Source organism: Apaloderma vittatum, unplaced genomic scaffold (assembly GCF_000703405.1).
Source record: "Apaloderma vittatum isolate BGI_N311 unplaced genomic scaffold, ASM70340v1 scaffold5323, whole genome shotgun sequence".
In the NCBI taxonomy this organism is placed as follows: domain Eukaryota; kingdom Metazoa; phylum Chordata; class Aves; order Trogoniformes; family Trogonidae; genus Apaloderma; species Apaloderma vittatum.
In genome coordinates this window covers 108,369-135,411 of record NW_009706300.1, presented here as the reverse complement: position 1 = coordinate 135,411, position 27,043 = coordinate 108,369, and the positions used below count along the sequence as shown (strand labels likewise).

Here is a 27,043-nt window from a genome sequence, read left to right as displayed (position 1 = left end):
TAATATAGTTGCATTGGAATAACTCTTTGAATAAACTTGCATTTGAGGGTCTAGATGGTCCCACCATATTATCATCAACTGAAGCATCTGGCAAGTAATTTGCATGGTTTTGTTGCTAAAAGTTCTGGAGTTCTCTGCTAATGTTAAGTCTCTAAGTCAAAGGGAGAAGAGCGGCTATGTGAGAGCAGATATGCAGAACTAAAGTTACTCTTCCAGTGATTAAATCACCTCGTTAAAGGACAGTGAATACTATGTCTCTCAGACAGCTGTAGAACTTTGATTCTTCTAAGTATTTTTACAGTATGTCTTGCCCCAGACCCTTAACGTTACCAGAAAAAGGCATTTATAGCTACCTGGAGGAACCCTTCAGAATTGTCCAATTTTAACTCACGAGGCTGATGTACCTTGCATGCACAGAGCACAGGGCTGGTGGATCTTACTACATTGTACTCATTTTTACTCACATCCTACAACACATCAGCTGGTAGCTGGTAGATTCACTAACATTGTCATTAAGAAACTGATGCTATGGTAATTCTCTGGCATCTTCTACAGAATTTCCCACAGATTTCTCTTGCAAGCTCACACTGTGAGGATCTAAGGAGATATCCCCTCAGTCTGAACTATAGTGAAATCACAAAAGGAAACACATTTTTCATGCTGTACAAAAGTCTAGAGTATTTATCCCAGTTCTTCTGCACATAATTTTCCTTAATTTTGCAATTCCATCTTTCATACTATGATCACTTTGCCAGATTCAGTGAATCATTAGAAAACAAAACAAATTAGAAACAAAGTCAATCATGAATGGATAAACTCACTTAATTCAATAGCTAACAAAAAATTATTCACCAGCTTCCTTTACAAATATTCCTCCATCCCACCAGTTTACGGTGACTCATACTATTCTCACCTATCTAGACAACAATAAGATTATTCTTGATTTACCCATGAACATATGAAGAAACAAATGATATCATTAGATTCTTTTCTTCTATCTGACCTCAAAGGTTTGCCACAATGACCTAAAAGCACATTTTTCAAGCTAAATTTTCTTTTTGTGCCACAGCTACCTTCGATCCTTGGGCAAAATATACAGAGACACATGTACAAAGCGATCTCAGATAGGAACCTCGGGCATTTCTTTCTGAAAATTTATCCCAAACTACTTGTACCAGCATCTGCAGTACTTTGAAGCAGATGTTCATTATTGAGATTAATGAGTTTTTAGGTTTTGAGTGGGGTTTTTTTTGGGGGGGAGGGGTTGCATATGTAAGATTTTCTGATAGTTCTCTCTCTGCTTTTCACAGTATTAACATTCTCAGCTGCAGATAAGAGTTGCAAAAAAAAAAAGAAAAAAAAAGAGTTATTACTCAAAGTCTTCTCATGACCATTTTATACCCATATATTTTCTGAAGATTGTCAAAGTCCCCTTATGGCAGCAAAAGAATGTTTTGAATTATTTGAAGAGTCTGGACTTAAGTAAACTTAAAAAGAATTTGAAAAAAATGAACAGAGACACTAAATTCTAAGACTGTCATTCAAAGATATGGCACAAGCTGTTTTAGAAGCTTCATTCTGAGGATTGTACTATGGTGCCCATTAGAAAAATTTCCTGGAATACTGGGGATTAAAACAAGATTAAATGTGACCTGTGATTTTGTGTGTGACACAACATGGATATCCAATTATGTATCTGTAAGAGTGAAAAACATTTTACTTGGCAAATAGAAAGTCTGATATTTATTTTCTATCATTTGTACACACAAAGATTTTCCAAACACAGGTCAAGTTGTATCACTTTTTTAAATTGTTCACCCATTAGGTCAAATCTAGAGTGTATCGGGTGGCATAATTCACTTGATTGCATATAAATCTATAGAGATATATAATTATGTTTAGTATTGCAAAGCAAGGATGTCTGCTGAGTTATGTTAGCAGAGCTATCTAGCAATTAAAGTGTAAATTGTACGTACATGTTTTGTTTTTTTCAATTTTCAGAGTTGGTCTTCATTAATGCATTTACCCATAATAAATACCTAAGTATGCCAAACTAGCTATTTTTTGGAAAAGCAAGTGTTCACCTACGTGCAAGTAAAGACCTATCCTCATTTTCTTTTAATGAAAGGGAAAAAAACCCAACAAACCAAAACAACAAAATAAACAACCCACAACACAGTATTATCATTAATATCTGTAAAACAGTCACTTTTCAGGGTTCTGCACTTCAGATAGGAATTCTTACTTGTCAGAAATTGAGAGTTCACGTTACTTTTAATACCAGGAAGAAAACTGAGAAGTAAGACACATTGCAATTCTGACCTACAATGATATTCCACACTGTTCTTTGGAGAGCGAGTGCATAAAAATGTTAAAATAGAGACTTGAAAAATGTTGGTAGGTTTTAGTATTACAGTTAAAACACTGCTGAGTCATAACTCCTGCCAATGACTACTTTCACTTCTATTTTATCATTGGTATAATTAAAATAAGTCTCTTGTAAGGGGCATTCTCATTACAACGAAGGACCACTTCAGGCTCAATTGAAATGAAAGGACAGACAATTAGAGATTAGATACCAAGTGGTAATTTCTAGGGAAGCATAAAATGCCAAATGTATAACAACTGTATTTTATAACTATGCGTTCAAAGGACTTAGAGTATTTTATTGTACAAAGAGACGTTTTTTCAGAAAGACTACCTCAATGAAGTGTCTTGTAGCATATATTGTAAAACATTTCCCAATTTCTTATTAGAAACAAAATTTATTTTGCTCCTGATATTATTATTTTTAATTTAAAGTCTTAAAAATTCACCTGAAATTATCCAAATCAAGTATAAATGTTGAATAACCATGTCTTTAAGACATTAAATTCATCCAATATTTCACACAGAGAACACTCTATTTCTGTGTACACCTCCACAATGTAAAAGCAGGCACACCACTTTACACAGTCTAGGCTTCCTTTTTTAATGGTGAGTGAAAAGATTACTATTGTCACTACACCAACATATTTTATGCAAGTGTTTCAAAACTTGTCACTGATTTTTTTAAAAGACATCAATATTTCAGTAACTTCTTTGACCATCAAAAACTCTTAGCTCTCATGCTAGCTTAAAGCTGAAAAAAAAGAAAATTCAGCTTATGAAAAAACTAGTATTATGTTTTTTTAATTAATAAAATACAAAACATTAGGACTTCAACAAACAAGATGCTACGTCCAGTTGAAATTATGAATATAACATTATTAGTAAAGACACTTCCGTCACCCTAAAGAACAAATTTAACAGAGATAAATTCCAAAATTTCTGTACCTTAGATCTCCTGTAATAATGAACAAGAAATGCGTTACGCTTATATGGCACTGCTTTAAAAAATGCTCGTATTTTGGTTTCCTTCTCCTCGCAGCTAGTTACATCTGCAGTTACAAATATATGTCATCTGTAGTTACAAATATATCCCAAAACATTCTTTAAAATAAATCCAAAACACGTAGCTGTGTTTATAAAAGTAGCACGAGATTGTATGCCCTTGTACTTAAGAGGACATTTCAGTCCGGTTGAGTTATATCAACATAAGTTACATGATTGACTTTTACAACAGAAAGAAAAGAGTGTACTCAAACAACTGTTATTGCCTCAATGGAAAAAAAAAAATCAATGAAAGTAAAATGAACAAGAGATTTTGTCTGAGTTGCAGTTAATACTACTGAAGAGCTATGGATATTAAAAGGTCAACAAATAAATTAGTCCAAGTGTTATGAAATGAATGATTTGGCTTATAATTGTATTGAGTGCAAATTGTTCAGTGCCTATTAGACCAGGTAATTTTAAACCATGGTGCCTCAATTACTGTTGCATAAGCAATAATATAGTAGTAAGAGCCACTGGTTCGATCGAGTGACCTATGAGAAGCACCAGGACAGCTGACTTTGCTATGATGGATCACTGAGCCTGATCTCCAAATGGTGCCAAACTTTTCCTTCCTGTGAGGAGATCTCATAAAAGAAACATTACTGCTTGATTCATTTTACCAAAATGTTTGAGTTTTCAAGTGTCAGCAGTTGCGTATAGATTGTGAAGCTCTATATTTCTTAGAAGAATTACGACAACAGGTATCCTATTGCTTCCAGCACTCTCTGCTAAATGGCATCATGACGGTTAGGAGGATGCTTTTTCTGCTACTCAATTGGAGTGTGTTGTGAGAAATACATGGCAATCATATTTTACATCACTACGTAAACCACTGCATGACACCTAAAACTAGGCTAGAAATGGAAACTGTAGGTGAGATTATAGACATTACTTCACACTTCCGCAATGCCCTGCATTCAAAGATCTCAAAGCACCACTTTAATGGGAACAAATTAAACTTCACAACATACTTTCTAGGAAAATATTCTCTCTCCCCCATCTTCATCAGAGACAGCCTTGAAGTGTAGCTGTTTGGCTGAAGTCACAATGGTCTTTGGTTACAACCAATGCAAGTTTTGTAGGGTGAGGTAATATCTTTTATTAGACCTGCTGATACAGGTGGGAAAAGGCACAGTCAGCATGCAGGAAGCAAGGCTTAGGCACCCAAAAGCTTGCCTGTTTTTTTGCCTAGTTATAGCAGTTAATCTAATATAAGAAGTTACCACTCCCCACAAATCCTGATAGCCTTAAACAGGGAAAAGAAATTAATCTGATATTGCTTTCATGCTATGAAGTAACGTACATGGTGCTTCATGAGGAGGAAAGGCAGCAGCTGCATTTCCCCATTTGCTCCTGAGGGCACCGTGTTCCCTGTGAGCCAGGGCTCGAAAGATGGCAATAAAGGTGTCACATATAAGAAGTTACCACTCCCCACAAATCCTGATAGCCTTAAACAGGGAAAAGAAATTAATCTGATATTGCTTTCATGCTATGAAGTAACGTACATGGTGCTTCATGAGGAGGAAAGGCAGCAGCTGCATTTCCCCATTTGCTCCTGAGGGCACTGTGTTCCCTGTGAGGTGTCACCACATCTCCCACCAGACTGGGCCCTTAAAGGACTGTAACTACGCAGTAACTACACATATCTGCTCTCTGCCCACATATAAAATAAACTGAAGATGCAAATGCTGAATTATCAAATAATCTGTGCGGAAGAAACCACAATAATAAAAGCCTAATTACAATAGATTGTACCACATGCAACCAAATCCTGTTTATATTGTCACTCTGCTATATTTTTGATAAATCACTACATTCAAACAGTCTATTGAGAGGGTGATTTTCCATTTCATCTCTCCATTGAGCAAAAAAGTGCCACGTGACTGGAGTCTGAATTTCAATTTCACCAGCATACAGTTGAACTGAATATTATTTGGCACAATATAGTGTACAACTGAGCCACTAAATGGTTGATTTACTAAATTATTATTAGATGAGCTCTTGCTGTTCCAAGTGAAAGTGCAGTCACTGTCTCTCTTCATGGTGTGTTCAAATTGTTCTGTGTTTAAATATTCAGCATGAGGCTAATGTGAACTGATGAACTGAGACTACAAACATTCACTTTCAATACAGACAGAGAGACGGAGATGCAACATATCATGTGGCCTGCAGAGGTGAAAGCAATTTATATTTAAGGATGCTGCTGCCTACTTCCATTACTATAAGATATTCTTAATTAGCTTCGTGTTTGATTCAAGAGTTTAAAAAAGTAGCTAAAAACAGCTCCAAAACTGAGCTAGCTATGTAGCTATGGAGGCTTCAGAAACCTGGTGAAGTGGTACTTGAGCCTGGAGCTCTGTCAATAAAGTGCATGAGCTGCCACCAAAGTTTCATACTTTACTACCTTTAGTACTTGAGTTGCAACTTGAAAGTATCATCTGTAATTCCAACCTCAGCATCAGAAATCCTAGGAAACATAGAGGACTGACCATATTGTGTAACTCTATGACTTTTCGAAGTGAGAGGAGATGGGAAAAAAGGAAAATAATTTTTTTAAGGTTTTTTTTTTAAAAAAAGAAACAATTTCTTTACTGCCACCTACTGGAGTCGACAATAACCCTTTGTCATACTGAGAGAACAAGCATCTTCACTTAGAGGACAGTTACGGCAAGCATTTAAAATACTGTGATCCCAGACACTTACAGTAGATTAGAATTTTTTATTGGTGCTGTGTTGCCATAACAACATAAAGACAGCAGATGACTTAAGCTAAGCTTGCAAAGCAAAAGGCTGCTCATCTGGCAGTTAAAATGAATACAGTTCACTTCACAAGTTCCCCATATGGACCCTTAGTGTATGGTAATGAGGATACCATATGGTGGGAGAAAATGCACAGAGAACAATTGTCTTCTATTGGATGAGTGAAGTGAGCAGGAAGTTATGAGGAAACACAGAAGAGAGATTTGTGCGTGTGCTCTTTAACTCAAGGGTTTCTTTCAGAGGGGGGTTCTCTCCTTAATCTTCTTCTTAATATATACATGCATAGAAATGACAGAGAAACATATTGTACATTTTGCAACATCATTCATCATAAACTGTCAGCTGTGTTTGTAAATCAGCCTGGTAAGATCTTATAAATTTGTAATTCTTAAAAGGTAAAAAGTGCTAAGTTTTTAGACAAAGTGCAGGAAAATTTAAGCACTTCTGACAAGTAGAAACATTAGTGGTAATCATTTCAAAAATGCCTGCATCTTTCTGCCTGCATGTTTAGCTGTAAATAAGGTTACAATGAATAAAAGCTCTAAAAAGGGGAGGAGAGAATGAAATGGAATAAATATTTTTTATTTTATTTCCAAAAGGATAAAAAGTAATAGTTGATCAGAACCGTATGCATCCAAGATTCTGCTGTAAATGTACATATGCTATACAGAACACTGTACTAACCAGATCCTAAACCTGGTAAGACAGCTTGCTAAAGGCTGCAAAGTCAATTTTGTACTACACATGCTTCATAAAAGATGAATATAAATGCATTAGTTAGACACGGTGAGCTAAATTAGAAGGTCAGGCAGGGCTGGAAGGGCTGAAATATCACACAACCAATGACTGTAATTACTCTTTTTTTAAGTCTATTAAGTGGTGTTGTTCTATCAAGGCTCAGGGGTATAGGACATGAAGTACAAGATAAAGTAATGTGTATTTATTACTCCCACGGGATCAATTTACTAGATATTTTCAGCTCCATGGAGCAAAATACACAAACGCAGCCTTTGTTACTTTCTTCAAACTATGTCTTTTTCCTTCAAAAGCTCTGCTCCTCAAAGGGACTGTGTCTACCTGTTTGGTAGCTTTCTGCCACCCTCAGTTAATTATTGTATTTGAAAACAATAACAATGATGATACAGGAGTAGAGAAGTGTGGGGATTCCTCTTACAACGATGTTCAAACAAGTGGTTCGACTTGCTCAGATGGAATGTGCAGACTAGAAAATCCAATCCCATGCCTGATTTTTACCCCAAGGCAAAGAAGAAATCAGGAATGGAGAACAACACAGAGCTCCTTGTCATCGTGTTAGCCCTGATCTATTAAAAGTTTTGTCATAGATTCTAAATTACACCATCTGCTCTAATCATTTGCTGAGTAAATGCTGACCCACTTATAAAGAAAACTCACTGAAATGTGTATGCAAACTGTTGACCTTCAGAACAGAAAGGGCTCCTTGCCAGCCATTTGTATATGGCTCTGCCCTTCAGTGAGCAGTGTGGCTTTCTCTTAGCTTGCTCTCACTTCGGACTCTTTACATGTTCCCAGACATGCCTCTGACATGTACCACCCCATAAAGGTGATACTTGCATAGCAGCCTCAATCATCTTCTTCTCAATACCTTTGCAATTCTATTCCTGAATATTTTCAATAGGATAAATTGATAAACCAAAAAAACCCAAACAAGCCTCTCAACCAACTAGATACCCACATAGTTGAGAAATTAATAAAACCCAACTGTTAAGGGTTCAGTACCAACCTTGACTCTGGACTCACATTCCTGGAAATTTTACAGTACAGTGTAGGAAGCACACCAAGCACATCTCCTGACCTCCTTGCTATACAGATGAACTCAAACAGCTCCTCTTCACATAGTCCCCCCTTTCTCCCTATGCTTAGTACAAAAATTTTTGAACAATCCTCTTGTTACACTGAGTGGAAAAAAAAATAATAAAATATGTCTTTTCTTAGCTGATAATGAGTAACAGATTAATACACAGTATCTTGAGTTATCAGATGGAGATCCATTCTGGAATTTCCATTGGGTCTGTCTGAAGAAGCAAACCTGAGTTGCCTTGTCTTCACTGCTATTTCAACCTCCACTAGTAAGCCTGGGGCAACCCACCCACATTTAGAGACAACCTTTATTTGCAATATAAACAATACTCATGTCACGATGGATAAAGGGCAGACCTGTGGGATTTCATATCGAAAAGGCAACTGATTTTGCCAGCCACTGGTTCCTAATAACCACCTGGTTTCTATTAGTGTCCTAAATGAGGAGGTGGGATATGTCGGGGCAGGGCGGGGTATCTAACGACTGACCAGAAAAAAGGAGCTGAAGGGAAGGTGGAGCCTGGTTACATGTGATCCAGCTCAGCAGGGAAGCCCCTGTGTGCTGAAGAGAGAGACTCCATTTTCATCCAAATGAAGAGAAACCAGAAGTAACGGTCCCTTTTAGGAGGGATAACAGGTCTCCTAGAGAGAGGTGTTAAGCAACAGACTGGGAGGAAGAGGATGTCAGATCGTGGAGGGTGTCAATGCAATGACTTGCTTCTAAAACACAGAGTGATCTTGCGCTTAATTTAAATACAAGTGATGAGTTGTAAGCGTGGTGAAAATAGCAAATAAATTCTAGGAAATTGCATATAAAGAAGAATTATTGTTATTAAATCATTTAATATGAATGTGTTTCAAGTCTAGTTCACAGCTGAAACTATTTTACAGCTATAGCTGTGGAGTTTTAACGAAGTGGCAGAATCACAAGGTATCTGCCAGAGATTTATTTTAAAAATTGTTACATGAGTAGTTACATGAATGAACCTCAATAGACACAATGTGGTGTTGTGATTTGAACTCTTTAGTGATTTCCACTGTAGTTATGTATGCAGGAACCAACAACACGTGTGCATTTGTGTGCACACGTGCATACACATGAGACCCAGAAACTGCGCACACACATGCAGGCTTATCCCCCAGCTCCACACACAGGATTTCTAAAGAGTGCTCCTACAGGACAACTATACAATTTCTTAACGTTAGCATCATGGTATTTCTTTTCACTTCTCCCCAGAGATCTCCTGTTTCTTCTGATCTACCTCCTGTCTGTATTAGAAGGGAAAGACTATACTGCCCAGCACACTCCTAGTACTTGATCTCACTCCAGGCTTTGGGTGCTAATCCCACCACCTCTGTACTGCCTGCCTCTCCTCTCGGTGCACGTGTGAGTGCATGTGTATATACAGATGTGCACAGCTGTTAGTGACAACCCTACACTGGCTGCTTTCCCTGACCTACGCTATATAAGAAGGACCCAGGCCCATAGCTGGCTCTACAGCCCAGCTGCCAACACCAGCTCCCACCGTTTTCTCCAGAAACCACATATTGCAAGTCTACTCTAAACACATCTCTGCATCAACTGTTGGTCTAGCAGCCCAAAGACCTGAGTTCCCAGGTGCTCTCATTCTCCTCACTATGGGAGGACACTCTGGAATTTGGCTACTGAAGCACTGGGAGACAGAAAAAACGGGGAGGAGGGGGGAGAAAAATAAAAATCTGGGTTTTTTTTATTTTGCCTAAGTCCAACAGATTGCTGGAACATTTCAAAAAGTTCATCCCAAGCATGAACAATGAGCACTTCTGAAAATACTGGTTCTAAACTACTGAAGATTAACTTTCTCAGGGAGCCTCAATGGTTTTAGAAATGCCTGTTATAGATACGGCTATTTGCTCCTCAGCTCTGGAGCATGTGCAAACACTCACTTGATGGCCTCAACAATTCTTCCTGACTGCAGGGATAAGTTACACAGCAGAATGCTCTTGTTGGTCCATGGGAAGGACTGCATGCCTTTATGAACACAAAAATGAACCCTTTCTGTTTCTTGAAAAATCTCTAATTGATCACTGATGTTTCAATGGAATAATGGCCACAGATCCTAGCAGCAATTATAGAAATGTGTTTTGTTTTATTTATTTAATGCATAAGTACAAGGTTTCTAATGGACAGAAAGTGATGATGCACTGACAGGACAATGGGGAAAATGAAAGAAAGGATGCTAAAAGCTTTGAGCACTGCTCTCCTCTCTGCTGTCTTACTCTCTGTCTCTCTCATACATTTGCCCTCTCTGCCCGTGTTTTCACTGTGGAAGCCATGTGGCTTCCAACTCTCTTCTAAGTAGCCACTGAGAATTGTCTGTAGTGGAATATTGCCAAAGCCCTTCCTGGTCTAATGACACGGGGAAGAGTGCTGTGCAGTGCTCACCCAGCACAGAGACTCACTGCGTCCTTGATTATGATCCTGGAGCCAGAAAGTGATGCTGGGAATTGAACCATCAGTGCCTCAAATACAGAAGTCGACATGTGCCAACCCCTGCTGCATTCAGCCTCTGTGTGCGGCATATTAATCAGTCTTGAACTTGAGGTCCAACCTTCAAGCTTGGAATTACCCAAAGAAAAGGAAAGGTCCTCTTTGTCCTGCTTCCCTCTAACCTTCCACAGGCATACTAGTTTCTTCATTTAGTATGTTCAGTCTTTCAGCAGTAACTTCTTTTTTTAGGCCATCACAGCATTTCTCTGCACACATAATCACAATTTCCCTTGATTTAAAGATTTGAAAATAGAGCTTGAAAAGATACTTAGAACAAACACATTAAGCTACAAGGGTATATGAGGGGAAAGATGACTCAGTACTAACCCTCATTCTCATACCCTGTCCATAAATACCTGTGAAATGTTGGAGTCAGGATATGGAACTTTCTTCTGTCTCATTTTATGTCCCAAGATAGATAGCAGGAACATGTGGTTATCAGTGTGGTATCAGCCTCAATCTGAATGGGACAGCTGTGTTCCCACACCAGCACAAAAGAATACCTCTGGGGGTCCTGCCAGAAAGGGAACCCCATACTTGTTGACGATGCACTACAAACCCCAGCTGCACAACCCAAGTTGGAATTTCTCAATCTTATTTTGCTTGATTTTACTGGTTTAGAGGAAAGCCATGGGCATCTGCTAGTCAGCTGGAACACTGGGTTCAGGGAAGTTTTAGAGCATTTCTTTTGGGCCTTGCAAACACCTGGTGCATAGTGAAGGCTGGTCTCTTATTTTCTGAGAAACAATTTTTCTCTGTATGCACACTTGGCAGCAGAGGCATGATACAGATGAAAGAGCCCCTGCAGAAGGATGCTCTCTTTCTTTGGAAAGGGTTGCACCTCTGCAGGAAAATTTGACAGCCTATGAAAGCTGTGTCCTTTGGCAAATCTGTCCAAAAGTCAGAGAAGGGACAGCTTGTAAAGGGTGAACAGAGACAATGTAAAATGTAACTCTCCGGGATAGCATGTCTCTCTGGTGGTAAGAGGGAAGGACAACACATCACTGACCCCAAAATTACAGTCTACAGCCTTCCTAAGCAAAGATAAAAGACTTAACAAGTCTGTAAGAAAATCACATATTGAATTTTATTTCTGTCAAAAAATAAAATAAGTTATACTGTTCATGAAATCTTCTCACTTTTGAAACATTTTAGAAATTTAACTAATCAAAGCCCACAACAATCTCTGATGAAAGCCTATTGACAGCTCAGGAAGCTATGGAAGAAAGGTCACAGGATTTACCTAGTCACAATGGCTATACTGGATGCGCATTGTTGGAGGAATCGAGTCTACGGCTTCAAAGCTCAATTTGTTCAATGTCCCAGGTCTCCAAATTCACATCTGCCTTTCCATAAGTGAAAAGCAGTGTCCTTCAAACACATACACTTGACCTGTTTGATTCCTCAACTCACTCACAAACATTCACGATGCTAGAGCAGACAACACACATGGTGGCAGTTGGTCACAGTGACACCAGCTCAGGCATGCTATTGATCAGTGCATCTGTGGCAAAGAGTAATACTTTTTCAAATACCCCACCTCTTTCTCCAGTATATCACATAACTCACCACAAATCCTCACCAAAGTACCGTATGTCGAAGTAGCAAAACCAGATGTGAGTACAGACTCAAACAGCATTTTCACTGTACAAGACAAAGGTACTAGAAGCCTATGTGAACTATTCTGCTTCTTCCTCAGCTTTCACTTGACAGAAATCAACAAAAAAAGCCTTGTACTGTTTTTGATGGGAACAAACATCAAATCACTTCACTGTGCATTGCTCTAATTATTTCAGCAATCCTGAAATAAAGCAGTATATAAGGATTATTATCCTAAACCAATACATGGTGCAGCATCAGTGGACACATATTCCCTGAAGAGCTAAACACTGTGGTGGTTGGTAAAGTTCTCAAAATCATAATGACAAGTGCTACGGTGATACCAAAACCAAGAATCTGCTCAGGGTCCAAAACATCAAGCATAAATGTGTTCTTTGTTAAGTATTTCAGAACACAGAGTAAGATTTGCTTTTAAGAAAGGCAAAACCTGTTTGAGTTTAGCCGTGACTCAGAACATCACAGAAGTCTCATAAGCCTAGAATGAAAGTTACTGATTGGACTTTATTGGTCATGCCTCTGTTTCAGCTTATCTTGGTTGGGTACCAAACCAGGACCATTTCTTTTCCAGAGTCTTGCACTTTCAAACAAAAACATGCAGTAACCAGCTTTACCATATTTAATAAAACAATAAACTTTGCGCTGACCTTTGGCAAGCGTTCGGGGTCACCAGGGTGCCGGGGGATAACCTTCTGTAACCTTTGGAAACCATAGTCAATGGTGGGTTCGTTCAGAGCTGAAACAACAACAAACAACATCATGATATGACAAATGCACAGGAAGCCGGGTCTGTTGCACTGTAAAAATTGGCAATGTGTTGCAAGGCCAAGGAAGGATCACAGCAAAATCCCTTTATTGAAATCAGCACTGACTATGAAGTCTGGGTTCAAATGTTATTTGAGGCTGGTTCTGAGGCTTTAGTTCAAATGGCAATGCACACCTTCCCCTCTTGAGTTCCTAAAACAAGGTTGCTGTAAAATTTGAGGATGTTGAACACATCTTCCAAATAGGAAGAAATTATTATCTCTGAAAGTTGCAATGAAATTAATCCGATAAAAACTTTACGCCCTATGTTTCATGTTGTTTTCTTCTGCTTTCATATTATGAGGAAAGTCCTTTGTGATTAGAAGACAAAAAAAATTACTATTAGGGAGTATCTCTTGTTATGGATTCTATTACACATTTAATATGCTCCATGTGCAATGTTCACATATAATTTTGTTGTGAGCTAAAGGCATTTGTCTTGGCAGACGTTTGGGTTTTTTACTCATCAACACTGACTTCAGCAGCCCAGCTCAGGCTCTGACCAGCATTAAACTGATCCAAAAGATTTAATGAATTTTTTTTTAAAAAAATATGGTTTTAGTTCATCTTTCTTGAGTCGTTGTCCAATAAAATGGAGGAGAGAAATGGTGGAAGTGGAACACTAATCTTCACGAACATGCTCGTCTGCCTGCATTAATCGAAGCTCTCTTTGTGCCAAGCCTTTAAGCACGTGCTTATCTGTAAGCACATACTTAAACCCATTTGCTTTCAGGAAAGCAAATTTGAGCATATTATGTTTTTTATATGATTGCCTCTAATTATAGAGGATTGAATTGAATGACCTTCTAGCTATATTTCCAGTCATATGATCATTTTAAAACTCAGATGCTAGTGAGTCTTCAACATGTGCTTAAAATTTCCTATGTGCTTTGGTGGAGTGGAATAACAGTCAAGCATTCTCAAGCATCTCTAAACAACAACGCATCTTGACTCTTCCATGCCAACAGAGATGATGAAATTTTCCACAGCAATTTGTTAGTAATTTTTTTGAGTTAAATGAAATGACTTTTTTTTTTTCCTGATATGGATTTTTATAATTTCAGTCTTTTTTTTTTTTTGTGGGAAGGAATATCTTTTGGGGATCGCTTTATAAAATTTTTCTTATTTTGTCTTAGCTTATTAAGAGGAAAAAAAAATTACTTCTTGGACAAGGTATGCCTACTAAATCAGGAGTATATCTTGCACCTGTATAATGGTTTTATTATGAACTTTGTTATGTGGCTAGAATGATGCCATCTGATTCCTGCAAAAAGATTTAGCATCAAACTGTATCTTCCAGTCTCACTTGTGCAAGCACTCTCATGTGGCTCAGAGATGCTTATCCTACAGCAAGTTACACAACTCCATCAGCCCGATCAACACGACACATTCCCTTTATCAGGAATACCTGAATTTGATCTTTAACTTATATTTAGGTCATTGTATAGAACAGACGAGAATAAGGCTTTTCCTCTGATTGCTTTGGGTTTTGAACGGTTGAGTCTTTTTTCCACACATTTCCATTCACACCCTGACCACATACTGTCCACTATGTTATGTACTTTTGCAGAAAGTAACATAGTACCTGGTTGTATACCCCTGGCTTCATTACCTTTGAGTTTCCTTACATAGCTTCTTATTGTGGACCCATTTAATTTACAACTTGTTCAAATTTTACAATAAATTAATTTACTGCTATTTATATTTATTATCAAAAATAGCTGTTCATTGAGAAGATTAAAAACTCCCTACAGTTCTAATTTACATTTCTTTTGCAAATATGTTAGATTTTAGCGTGGTTCTGTCAAATGTGTTTCTTCTCTAATTCAGTCTAGTTTACGGCCATTTTCCCTTTACATCCTCTGGGAAAGTAGTTACTAAATTCTGCAATATTATAAATGGAGGCCAGTTCTGAAATCCCCCCAGAGATAGCAGTCATTTTCTCATATCTTCCCACACATTCAACACATTTGAAATCCACAGAGTATTTCCTGTGAGTATTTTCTCAACTAAATGACCAAAAAAAATGTTAATTTTACGGTCCAATCTCAGAAGGCATCAAGCATCCTCTGAGAGATACTGAAAACTTTCTGCTTCAAATAGCTTCAGCTTTACTTTAGTGGTGAGGAGAGGCTGCACACAGCAATTTGCAGGATTGGGTCCTAAACTGTAATTGTTGAATATCACTCATTAGTCTATAACCGTTCAACATTTTCAATCTTAGATAAAGTGAAATAAAGAAATCTTTTGCTGCCTGAACATCTAACTGCAGATCGGACGATATCAGCCCTCCTTTCCTCAGTTCATTTATAATCCAAGCCAAATGTAATTAGCCATATCTCAAACAAGGAGTCCTGTTTAAATATTTAACCCCACCTTCAGCATCAAGGCCACACCAGTTCCTGTGTCAGGAGCTGCCAGAACTCCAAAGAAGAGGTGATACTCCGATTTCCAAGAACTGCAGGAGAGCCAGTGCTCAGGCCACCGTTAGTGGCAGCAGATGTACAAGGTCAGGTACCGGCTTCATGCAAGGTTTTCCTCTGTCCCCAGTATGTACGAGCCTGATCTCTGTGTAAGTCCGTTCACAGTAACGCATTTCCCAGTGGTCTAATTCAAAGAACACTTTTTTCCACAATTGGGAAAAAAAGAATCAATAAGAAATACAAACTATTTGTGTTCTTGACATCCATACATTAAAAACAAGCTAACACATACTATACTTAAAATGCATTCCCATTACCCTAAATTTTAAAAGTACTATTGAAAGTACTACTAACTTTAAAAAACTGCACTAAATTCAAATAGGTCCCAAGGCTAATGGAAGCAATTTGTATACCAACCCAAACTGACTGGCCCACTTTTCAAAATACAGGTATGATAATCTTGTGGTTTTAAAAGGACATTTAAATTGAAAGACTGTGAATTTAGTACATAATTATACCAATAGAACCCTTTAACTTGTCAACTTGTAAATCTAAAAGGCTATCAATCATTTCTAAAGAGGAAATAAACCTTAAAATTCTTTGATTGACAGTGCTTACTTTTTACGTGAAAAAAAAAGGAGTAAAGTGGCCAGAAATCCATTTACAAAAGTACATTGTTTTACATAGGTGAGTAAAAAGCCAATAATTACATCTCCAAAAGACATATAAATCAAAGTAAGTACTTTTCCCTCACTTACATATTTTAAGTTGAGGTAAACTTCAGGTAACTTTTTATTAAAATACTTTTCCAAATGCAAAGCTTATTGAAGCCATTAATAGAGTAGCATTTTCATTTAAGCTAATATAATCATTTTTGCAAATACAAGATTTAAGCCATTTTTCTCCTTCCAAACAATAAACTTTCAGCCTGTCTCTTGTGTGAATTAACTAAAATTACACCCAGGTGTACAAAATCTGTCTATCCATCCTAGTGTATGAGTTAAGGCACAATATTTATTATTCTTACCATTTTATGAATTACTTCTTAAACCCTTGAGGAAGAACCTTCTTTCAAATTAGACTCTAACAGAATAAGCCATGAAGCTCTTTATGCTGCAAATCTAAAGCCGTAACTCATAAAATCTAAGGCTTTTAATCAAGAAAATGCACAATGTCTATGGAAATAAGGATGTGTACATTATATTCATCTTTTCAAAGTCCAACTTATTTTTCAACAGAAATGCTGCTTATGCCTCTGAGAAAAATGTTTCCACCATAACTATAATTTCAAATTCTGCACAAATAATTTTAATAACTACATGTAGACAAGCCACCATCTTTAAAGTTTTTCTCTTTCTTTTTTTTTTTTTTTAACTAGTCAGCGGAGGGCTTTTTTTAATATTTCACATAATGAATTCCTACTGTGTCAATAAAGCTTTGGTCTTTAACTGAATGACTGTCTGATGAATCTGAGAGAGGAATTTGTTTCTCTGGCCATTCTGCCAACTTACAGCAGAATGATCGACACTTAATATCAGCAATTAAAAGGACCTGTTCAAATATCATATGGAATTCGTAGCTTGGGGTAGTGCAGGAGAACCCTTCACCAAGGAAAACTCATTCAGTGAATGCAGAGAGTAATTGAATTAGACACATTTTAACATTATTATTCAAAGAAAAATAAACACACACTACATAGAAGCATTATGGAAATATTTCAGAATGTAAAACATATCCAGTTAATTTTTTTCCCATGCATTCATGGTTTCATTTATTCCTTTTATTTTTCAGCCCTTGTTTCTTTTTCATTCTGTTTGACTCAAAAGCAATGAGAAAGCAGCACTGAAACCTATGAACTTCCCATACGCTTTCTCAGTGGAAAAGGCTACAAGGAGAAGGGACTCCAAGGATTCGAGTAACAAAAATAAAAAAAAGGCTAAAGGCTACAAAAAAATTGGCCTCAGGAACACAGGTCTGACCATCCCTATCCCAGATGAGGAATCTGGTCTTGATTATTTCCACTCAAGCACCCACGGAAAGGCTGCACATGGGAATTAACTGTCATACAGTGCCTGCTCCTGTGGTGCACCAGAGAGTTGCTGGTTTTCTTGGAAGGCAGCGGTATCACGGAGGAGTTTTTGAAGAAGGTGAGAATGACCTGTAGAAGCACAGAGCTATAATAGCTTCAGATTATGCCCAAGAGGTCATGCCTACAACAGCACAACGAAGTTTCTTTAGATTCTCACTTTGTTTCTTCACAAACTGATTTTTTTTTTTTAATTTGGCTCTACAACAAAAGCAGACACCTAGTGATCAGTCTTGAACTGTAATGGCAAAGAGATGGGGCTTTGGAGTCCACAGTGCAGCTGTTTTGAGCTTTTTCCTGTTTTACGAGAGAAATTTTGTCTAAACTTAAATAGAAGCTGACTCTGTGACCAAGACACACAAAGTTACCCATCTCCATTCCTCATAGCCACAAAAGAGTATGAAGAAATACATGTAAAAATGTTGCAACACTGTCAGAGCAATGAAGGCCAGGCCAGGCACACGTTTCATGTGTCTCCTTGCCCAGATTAAACCAGGTCAGAACATTTGAAGGCATGGAGAATTAATATCTTCAATAAAATCAAGGGCAGCTAGGAAAGCAGACACTTCAACAGAAGCCTTGCAATCTTAGCATTTTCTGAGGCATTGTATAGCTAAGGACTCCTTTTCCCCTGGACATTTGTCCTTTTTGTCCATCAACTCAGATGCCCACCTCTGTAATCAGCTCTCTTTAATCTGTGCTTCTGTCTGTATTTCCACACTGCTGAGAAATACCAGTATGGAGTGCAAGGAGCAGCAACTGGCAACAGTCACATGAAAGGTTGTGACTTCTGACTCCTCATTCTGACTGAGCACAGACGGAGATGGAAAGCAGGAGCTCCTGCCTCCTGTAGCAGCAAGCTGCTGCCACAGAGGTGATCCAGGGTGTTTGCTAACAGCCCAAGGCTCCCATCTCCAGGCTCTGTGTGATTTCTGCTAGAAGCCCCTGACTCCAACAAAATAAAAACTTGAATCTGGGAGACAGAGATAGGACAGGACAGACCACATTGATATCAAACTCCAGGTGCCAAAATGCCTTGCTGAGGCCCTGCCAGTACAGCAGTATTAACAAAGGATGATATTATAAAGCAACATCTTGACAGGGCATGCTGTAAGCAAGCCCTATGAACAACTCTTGTGTATAGTGGTCTCTTTAAGCCTGCTCTACAAAAAACCCACTTCAAAACCTATCATTAAATGAAAAAAAGTCTGGTTTGCCAATCTCCCTGCGAAGACTATTCCTTTGCTAATTAAAGACTGTTAAACGAAAACATGCAAGCATTTGAGCTATTTGCTGTTGTTGCTGTGAATTTGGCTTGCTTTTTATAAAGGTTCCTTTCCACTGACTTTCCCTAGGGCGTTTATTCCCACAAGCAATGGAAAATGGAAGCGAGTGGGACAGCAAGAGCCTGCACAGAAAGGTTTGAGCTAGAAAGGCCCTTCCAGTGCTGACTGAGAATTGTCTTGCTTTTCTGGTCTCAGTGCTCCCTCACTTAAACATACTCTTGTGCACTGAACTCCCATTTGTAAAATCAAACTGTGACGTGATATTATTTTTTTAATTAGAAATAGAAAGAGACAGAGAAATCAGAAATGTAATTCTTATATTTTATTGCCATGTAATGCCCAGACAGACACCACGGGCATGTGCCAAGCAATAAGAAAAATGCAGAGCTGAGTGAAATGATAAATCTAACACCTAGATCTCTTGAGTTTCCCTAGTGACTGCTCTTTATTTGAACTAAAGATGCAACAGGCCAACGTTTGAGGCAGCTCCACTGTGTTCATCAGTGTTATTACAAACATGATAGACAGTGTGATATTTTCTTCCTGATAACAATTTTTCTCCGGGAACTAAGAACCAGAGGAGTTATTCCCTTCTCACCCAGCCCAGTCTCTGCTGCCAGTGGGGGTGCTGAAGATGCAAGGAATGCATGTCATGAGCCCAGATTTTTTAATGAAAGTTAAGGAATGGAATTACTAGATCTGTCTAGCAAGAATCATGTGTTGGTTTCTCAAAATGCATTCACTCCGAGTGTGCACTCTTAACAACCTGCAACCTGGTTTGAAAAAAAAAAAAAAGTCAAACAATTTGTGAGCTTCACAGTTTCTTCTTCCTCTGCCTGTGCTGACCTCTTGTCCAATGGGGAAGATTTAGCCATAAGGGAGTCTGAAACAGAGTCCAGTTTCAGGCACTGGAATTTAAACACACCAATTTCAGAACAGGCTGATAGAATTCACTGGGGATATGTATACAGAGGGCCAGAAGGAAATTAATGCATGTTGGTTACTTCGTCTAGTCATCTAGGTTAATTGATGCATCTTTGGCAGTCATTATAAAAAGGGAAAGAACAGCATTTACATGTGAATATTTTCTTTGTCAGACACATTCTGCTAATGCACATAAGCATGCAGCAAAAAAATCTACTGAAAATAGCTAGCTCTCAATGGATTACCCCTTCATTTAAGTAAATAAATACATGTGTACACACACATCTACATAAGCACAAAAAATGCATAGAAGTCAGGATTTAAAATAATGGATGTCTAAGGTTAGCTATAAGATCTATATTTAGGTTTACTTAAAAACATTTAAAAAATGAAGACACTGCATTTATTTTTAAACTGTTGGCTCAGAAACAGATGCAGAGATGTACCACAGAGAGTGTAAGAAATGCTAAAATGTCACCTCATGTAACCTTTTCTTTCTTTTTTTACTATGCATATTTTCAACATATTTCCTTTGTACGGACTCCTCAAATTCTACATTGTAAACATGCAGGAAGTTGTTTCTTTTTGTTACCCTTCACAAACCCCTTTGGGGTAGAAAGCATTGAAAAATCATCATTGTAACACGTTGATATGCAGAAATATTTTCTTTTAAATAATCCCTCCCTCTCTCTCTCTTTCTCTCGCTTATAACCCTGCCATTGCTCATCTTCCTTTCAGATTATTAAAAAAAAAATTATTACCAGGGGAAGCATAAATGAAAAACTCAGTGTCCTGTCTGAATGCCAAAGCAGTTCTTATGAGAAAACATCTCAGCTTAAATTTGGCTGTTTCTCAAAACTGCAGAGACTTCTGATGTGCAAGTGCACTACGGTCAGAGTAAAAAGAATCTTCAAGAGAGAAAAATGGAAAAATACCAGCTAACACATCCAAAATCTCTGCAAATGAGATTCACAGAGAAATACAAATATAGTTGAATCATAAAAATTAGATGACTTGTGCCTAACTGTAACAAACATTATAGGTGTGATGTTCTTGGAAGTGACTGACCTCTATGAGGTTTAATTTAGATCTTTAATCCTTCTCCATAACTCAGCTTAAATCCTTTGAGAAAACAATTCTTTCCAAACATCTTTATTTCTAAACATTAGCTTTGTCTACATGAAACTGTGATAATGCTACTCACTCGAAAGCAAAAGTACCATTTTGGCTACATCCTTGAGGATGCAGCAGATTGTTTAAAATTAAAACAGTTGGGTTTCTTGTTTGTCAGTTTGTAATATTTAAATAGAAATTTACAATTGAGAGCTCTCAGTAGTCTCTGATTTTAGCAGAAGTTGTGTCACCAGCTTCCATAATTGTTCAGGATTTTTTCTGGCAAAAATTTTGACAATAACTGTTATCAAGGGTAAAGAAAAAAAAATCATACAAGCCTGTCTGATAAACATGTTTCCCTGCCCTCACACCCCAGTGAGCACTGTGACACTATACTTTTATCATCTAGTGTGTGCTCAGAATGAGCTTAGAACAGCAATTGCCAGGAATAGGCAGGCGATAAACTGCATTGATTTAACACATCTTGTTTTCAATCATGCTCGGATTTTCTGAGCACGCATTTTTCCTGTACTCCAGCTTGTAGCTTTTATCTGACGAGCTGATCCCTTTTCACTGGAAAATGAAAAGGTCGCACAATAAGACACGGTTTACTGGAACTTGAGCACGCACCAGGGAAAGTATTTTAGATAAATACTGTCAGACATAGTGGAGCTGAATTTCAACAACACAATTGCTAAACAACAATACTTATTACTCTCTAGAACAAGCCTACAAGCAACTCACAGCTCACAGCAGGGGAGATCTCAGAGTTAGGCTCAATAGTTAAAGAAACCTTATTCAAGCTTGTTTAAAGATGCAGTATTGCTTTTGCCTTACATGCACCGATTGGCCATACCTCAGGACCAAACTAAACACCTCCTTGGTTGCTTTCCCAGGTAATTTATAAATGATAGAAAAATATATCAATGACTTTCCTTTTTCTTTTTTGGCAGAGAGGTGATTGATTATGTGCTTGATTTAATTTAATAAAATAGGGTACTGGGTGGTGGTAAAAAGAAAATTATCCATATGTGAAAGTAATTTAACTGAAACTAATTAATTAACCAAGGTGAGTTGCTGAGGATGTCAGTAAACAAGCAAGGAGTAATAGGGCATGACCCATCTACTGATGGCCAAGGTACAGTAGGCTCATAACAAAAATTTTAATTTATTTCTCCCTTCCCTCTGAAGTGACTGATCCTGACCAACACAGTATGTGAAGCAAAATATCTTCACTTATTCCTACCAGCATGGGCAAAGAAAACGTCCAAGTTGTTCTTTACTACACTGATTCTACCCAAGAAAAGATCTCACCAACTAAACAGGGAACCTGACTTAATTCTTCTCCCCAGCCTAAGTGGACTAACACCCGCTTCCCCGCAAGGGCTCAGCTGCCAACCTGCAGCCAAGGAGGGGTGATTGGTTCACTCCAGCTGCAGCCCCTTCTTGGCACCTCCCTCCCATGCTTTGTGTGCATTTATTTGATGCATGCACATAAACCAAGTATGCATGAGGGCCTCCCTGCTTGCATGTCTTGCATTCGGTGCAGAACTTGATAAACCCCTCTCCATAACTAAGCTTAAATCCTTTGAGAAAACAATAGTTTCCAGAAGTCTTTATTTCTAACCATTATCCTTATCAGTTTACACAACATCGTGCCTAAGGGCTACTCACTCGAAAGCAAAAGGACTGTTTTGGCTAGATCCTTGATGATGAAGCAAACTGTTTAAAATTACAAGTTGGGTTTGTTGGTTGCTAATTTGTAACATTGGTGCAAATACTCTTACATGGCAAAAATACCACAAATGAGTGATGTGTCCAGGTGAAAGCAGTCTCTCCTGCCTTTTCTCCTTGATATATCATCATCTATAATTTTTGCTTACAATTATACAGTCTCTCAACCTCTGCACGCATAAGATGGGGGTAAGAAACTCCAGCCCCTGATTCACTCTGCACATTTGGAGAAAGCAGCTGTGCCTCTCCAGGTAGCTGGTCACTAACACGCAGCCAGCCACTGGCTCAGCGTAGCTGTAACAGTTAATGAGTCGGTGATGGCACCTAGTCCTTACCGAAGTTGCAGTACAAAGGAAAGTCCCAAAAACAAAGTACCAGCCTCACAAACATCCTTCCCATTTGTCAGCAATGTCAGTGCAAAACTGGTGTGAAATATTTATGTTTTCCGTGCTTCTCCTGAATGTGCTTATTAGTCATATAGGTCCAGCGTAAACTCATCTTAAATTCACTTTGTCCAAGATCCTTAACCAGTACAAAGCAGAACCGTTCTGTCAATTTTTCTAAAACTATACTTATGCTGGCTGGAAACTTTACTGGCTGGAGCTTAGTTTATATTTTGCATATATACATCAGACAGCCAAGCCTCCACCTGCAGTCAGATACATCCATCTCTCTTGGATGTTCTGCTCACATTGTAAGTCTTACGGAAAGAATGTGGTAAATATTATTTAAATTACATTTTGAATTATAATTTTAAATAGGCAAGTCACAAGCAAAGTTATAGACCTCAAGAACAGTACAAAACAAAATCCAACTTTGCATGCTGTGCCACTTTACATTCAGCCTTGTGAGCCTGTTGGCAAGAGAACTCATACAAGTATTGATTTCTCCCTCTCACCTGGCAACTTTTTTGGCTAGACAAGTAAGTTGAAAAATCTGTGCTGCATTTCAGGGTTATCTCATGCAACACAAGCAGAATTCTGATATGTCTTCTTCATTAAGTGCTCATAATCCCAGAAATGAAAGTAACTCATTTCTTCCCAGGGTGCCTGTTAACTGAGAAACTCATCTTAATTGAATGCACAGATCAGTTAACCATCTTCAGATTCACAAACCATTAGCGCCCCATTTGCACAGCAGCTCTGCTGGCAGGTCTCCTCCCACCACTGCGCCTGGGGGGGATCTGAGGTTCAGCAAAGGAGGGGAGGTGCTGCGGGCGATGGGCAAGCACCGCCAAGGGCCACGCTCATGACAAAATGAGTGCTCTGGGGACGAACAGGCCTTTGCTAAATTGTCGACGCTAGATCACCTTGCGACTCAGTCACACAGAAATCAACAAATACTGCAGCTTTGCTCCCGAACACACCTACAGCGAGACCACTAATTTGGAGCCTCACAGGCATAAGAGAAGAGGAGTAAAAATAATTGCCTATATGACTCCCTTTGAATCCTCTCCCACCATCACAATTTACCATCTAGAGTCTACCTGGTAAACCAGTGAAGATGAGCATGGAAGTGAAAATACCCTGGGTGCAACCGTTCACCTATAAAGCTGATGTTTCAAAAAGAAACTGTAGAAGGCAAGGAAGTGAGGAACTGGACTGAAACACACTGTCCTGTTATGAAACACTTCCATTGTTTCATTTACAGCAAGAATGAACTGACCTTTGGTTCTTCAGTGGTCACTGGTGGGTTAGGGATATGCATCAAAACATCTCTGCTGGTTGGCAGCACCCCGAGGCAGTAACTACATCCCTGCACTCACCCACGCTCATCTGCCAACTGACTAATGCTGTTCTGAGGTAGCTGAAACTTTTCTGCACTCCAATAGGACCCACCAAAATTAGCCATTTTGCTTTTAATAGCATTAAAAAAAAATATTTTAAATGTTATTCGATTAATTTTTCCCAGACCAGAAATATTATAATTTCCCCAATTCAAGGCAGAGGTAGAATAAATATATTAAAGACTGTGAGATGATCAGAAAATAGAATAGAAGATATAAAGTTACCATGGATAACCAGAAAAAGTCAGACAGGTTTATAATCATGCATTTGTTCTTATTAATTTCTTAACTTTCTAGGCATCATTGGCAGGCTATAAGAAAATTCAGATCCCAGCTCTGAAGTTATCAATAAAATGCCTTCAGAGTAGCATGGTACTGCCCATTTTCTCTTGTATAAAACAAATACTTTCCTTCCAACCCATTCAAAATAAAAACCAAACCCCACTGTAATGGATCATATTATTCTGTACAAATTTGTTTTTAGTAGATTTCAAGACAACTGTTGTCATTATAAAAAATTGCCACCAGAATATATGTGTATGGTATTAATATGTTTCAAAGTTCAATACTGACACAAACAGTACCATCAGGTGATAAAAACAAAGATGCTGCAAGTGTGACATGAAAAAAGAGTATTCGAATGTTAAAATCTAATTTAGCAATTTGCAAATTGCCAGTCTAAAAGGAGGAATTTAACATTAATCTTGCTGGAAGCGGCATACTTATCAGTAACTGATTTGTAGCTTTCCAGGCAGTAAGCAATATATATAAATATACCTCTGGGTCCATCAGCAGTATGCAAGAATGCGCTTAAACAGACAAACTCGCTAAGGCCCTGAGTGCACAAAGTATTAAGCACCTGGCTGCCAGAGTTAATTAGTGTGCGCAGAGCAATGCACTGATCCTGCTGCTCCTGCTCCAAACCAGCTCCATCACAGCTGGCCTGGGGCATCTCTGCTTTCTGTTCTCCTGTGCTGTGTGTGTGCAACTGGAGAGTGAAGCTTTTTTCTCTTTCCCCATGATCCCCTTGCATGCGAAGCCCATCCTCTTGGTGTCTTACCATCCTCTTGGTGTCTTGTAAGGACAAGTCAGCTCACCAAGGAGGACATAGGGGCAGAGATAGGAAAGGAGGGGCCTCCTGCACCATCTCATACTGAAAAGAGGAGCTACTTGTCTTTTGGCCCATAACGCATTGAGCTGCTTTGCAAAGCAGGCACAAGAGCTATCAGAAACTGGCTCTGTGCAGAGAAGAGTTCTGCAAAAACGTCCAGTGTCTTGGGCTTCAGAGAAATCCTTTTTGTTTTGCACTGAAACAAGTGTCCAGATGCCTGGCAGCCCTTGGCCAGGCTGGCAGTGGCCACATTTGAGGAGTATGGTCCACACCCTGGAAGTCACTCAAGAAAGGAGATTCCCACCAGTGGAGCTTGCTCACTTTGTGGGCATTTTTTAGACTCTGCGTGGTCTTGTTGCTAACATTCAAATATTCAAAAATTAAATGATTGGAAAGGGAGAATGGGACTAATCCAACTCTTGTTTGAAGCCTGTCAAACTGCAGAATACCATGCAGTTCTACAGCAGCACTCATCTTGCTTCAGCTAACCGTGTATGATGGCCACTGGCTCACTAAAGTTTGCTGTGAGTATCAGATGGCAGAATTCGGCTTCAAGTACTCTTGAAAAAGTACTCAGGGTTGATCTTTATTACACTTAACTGCTAAGCATGCAAATCAATTATTATTGGTTAGGCTCTTCAGTGTCACTAGATTAAAGAACACATTGCATGATTTGGTCAGAATATTTTTAAGTATTAAAAGCTCTGTATTTCAATCACATTATGGTTGTGGGGCCCTTAAGTTTCAGGGTATATCTCCAGCAATGAAGATGTATTTCCAGTAGCAAGAGTGAAGGAACCCTCTTTGCCAGGTACCTATGCAGTGGTTTTCTGGCTTAGTATAAGCGCTCTTCTCATGTTATTTGGTATCATACATTCCCTGTAATTTATAGTAGTCCTGCATTATAGCTCCATTATAGAGCTGGGGAACAAACAGTCATAAACCCATAAAATTTAGCTACTCATGCCTATTTAAAAATCCCAATAGGCACCTAAATGAACTATCAGGACTCAAAATTCTGACTGCAAGTAACAGAGTCAAACTTGCACAAGAATTCTGAGACTAAAAAAAAAAGGTTTCTGCAACTGGATGACAGGCTAATTCTCATTAGTCCTGTGGAGCTGCAGTTTGCAGTGTCTGGTCACTAGTAACATCAGGAAATATTGAGATCCTGCTATCATTCAAGTTTTAGCTGACTAAATATGTGAACAATCACAAGGGACATGAAGCAAAATTTGTTACTCTGTGCTGAATGGGTGAAGGTAAAATAGTCACCTGCTGGGCACAATTTTTCAGTAGTAAACTGCATATGAAATCATTTGGAGACACGTAACATCCTAGAAAAAAACCTGCGTTTGGTGACTGTCATTAATTTCCCATTAAAATACCAGGATCTACAAACGAAAGATTAGCATTTTCCAACCTGTGGCGTACAAACCTCCAGGACCCCAGAAGTCCTGCAACAATTTCTTGGTGGTCCGTGAAAGGGAACTAAAAGAGATGCAAGTCTACTGTCAGCAGGCTTAAAGTCACTGCACAATCCATTGTTCAAGGGTCTGCATTTGTACTGGAAAATATTTAGGTGTCTGCAACCCTAAAAAATGTTGAAACCACAC

The 27,043-nt window shown here is 38.5% G+C and overlaps 1 protein-coding gene across 1 annotated transcript in view; it reads right to left on the bottom strand.

The window, feature by feature from the left end:
• EBF1 (early B-cell factor 1) overlaps positions 1-27,043 on the bottom strand; it is a gene marked incomplete at its 5' end in the record, with an annotated part of 98,984 nt that overhangs the window by 17,201 nt on the left and 54,740 nt on the right. Inside the window, one exon of the mRNA XM_009865723.1 lies at positions 12,808-12,896. Coding sequence (XP_009864025.1) covers positions 12,808-12,896 — 89 coding nt within the window. The remainder of the gene's footprint in view (positions 1-12,807; positions 12,897-27,043) is intronic.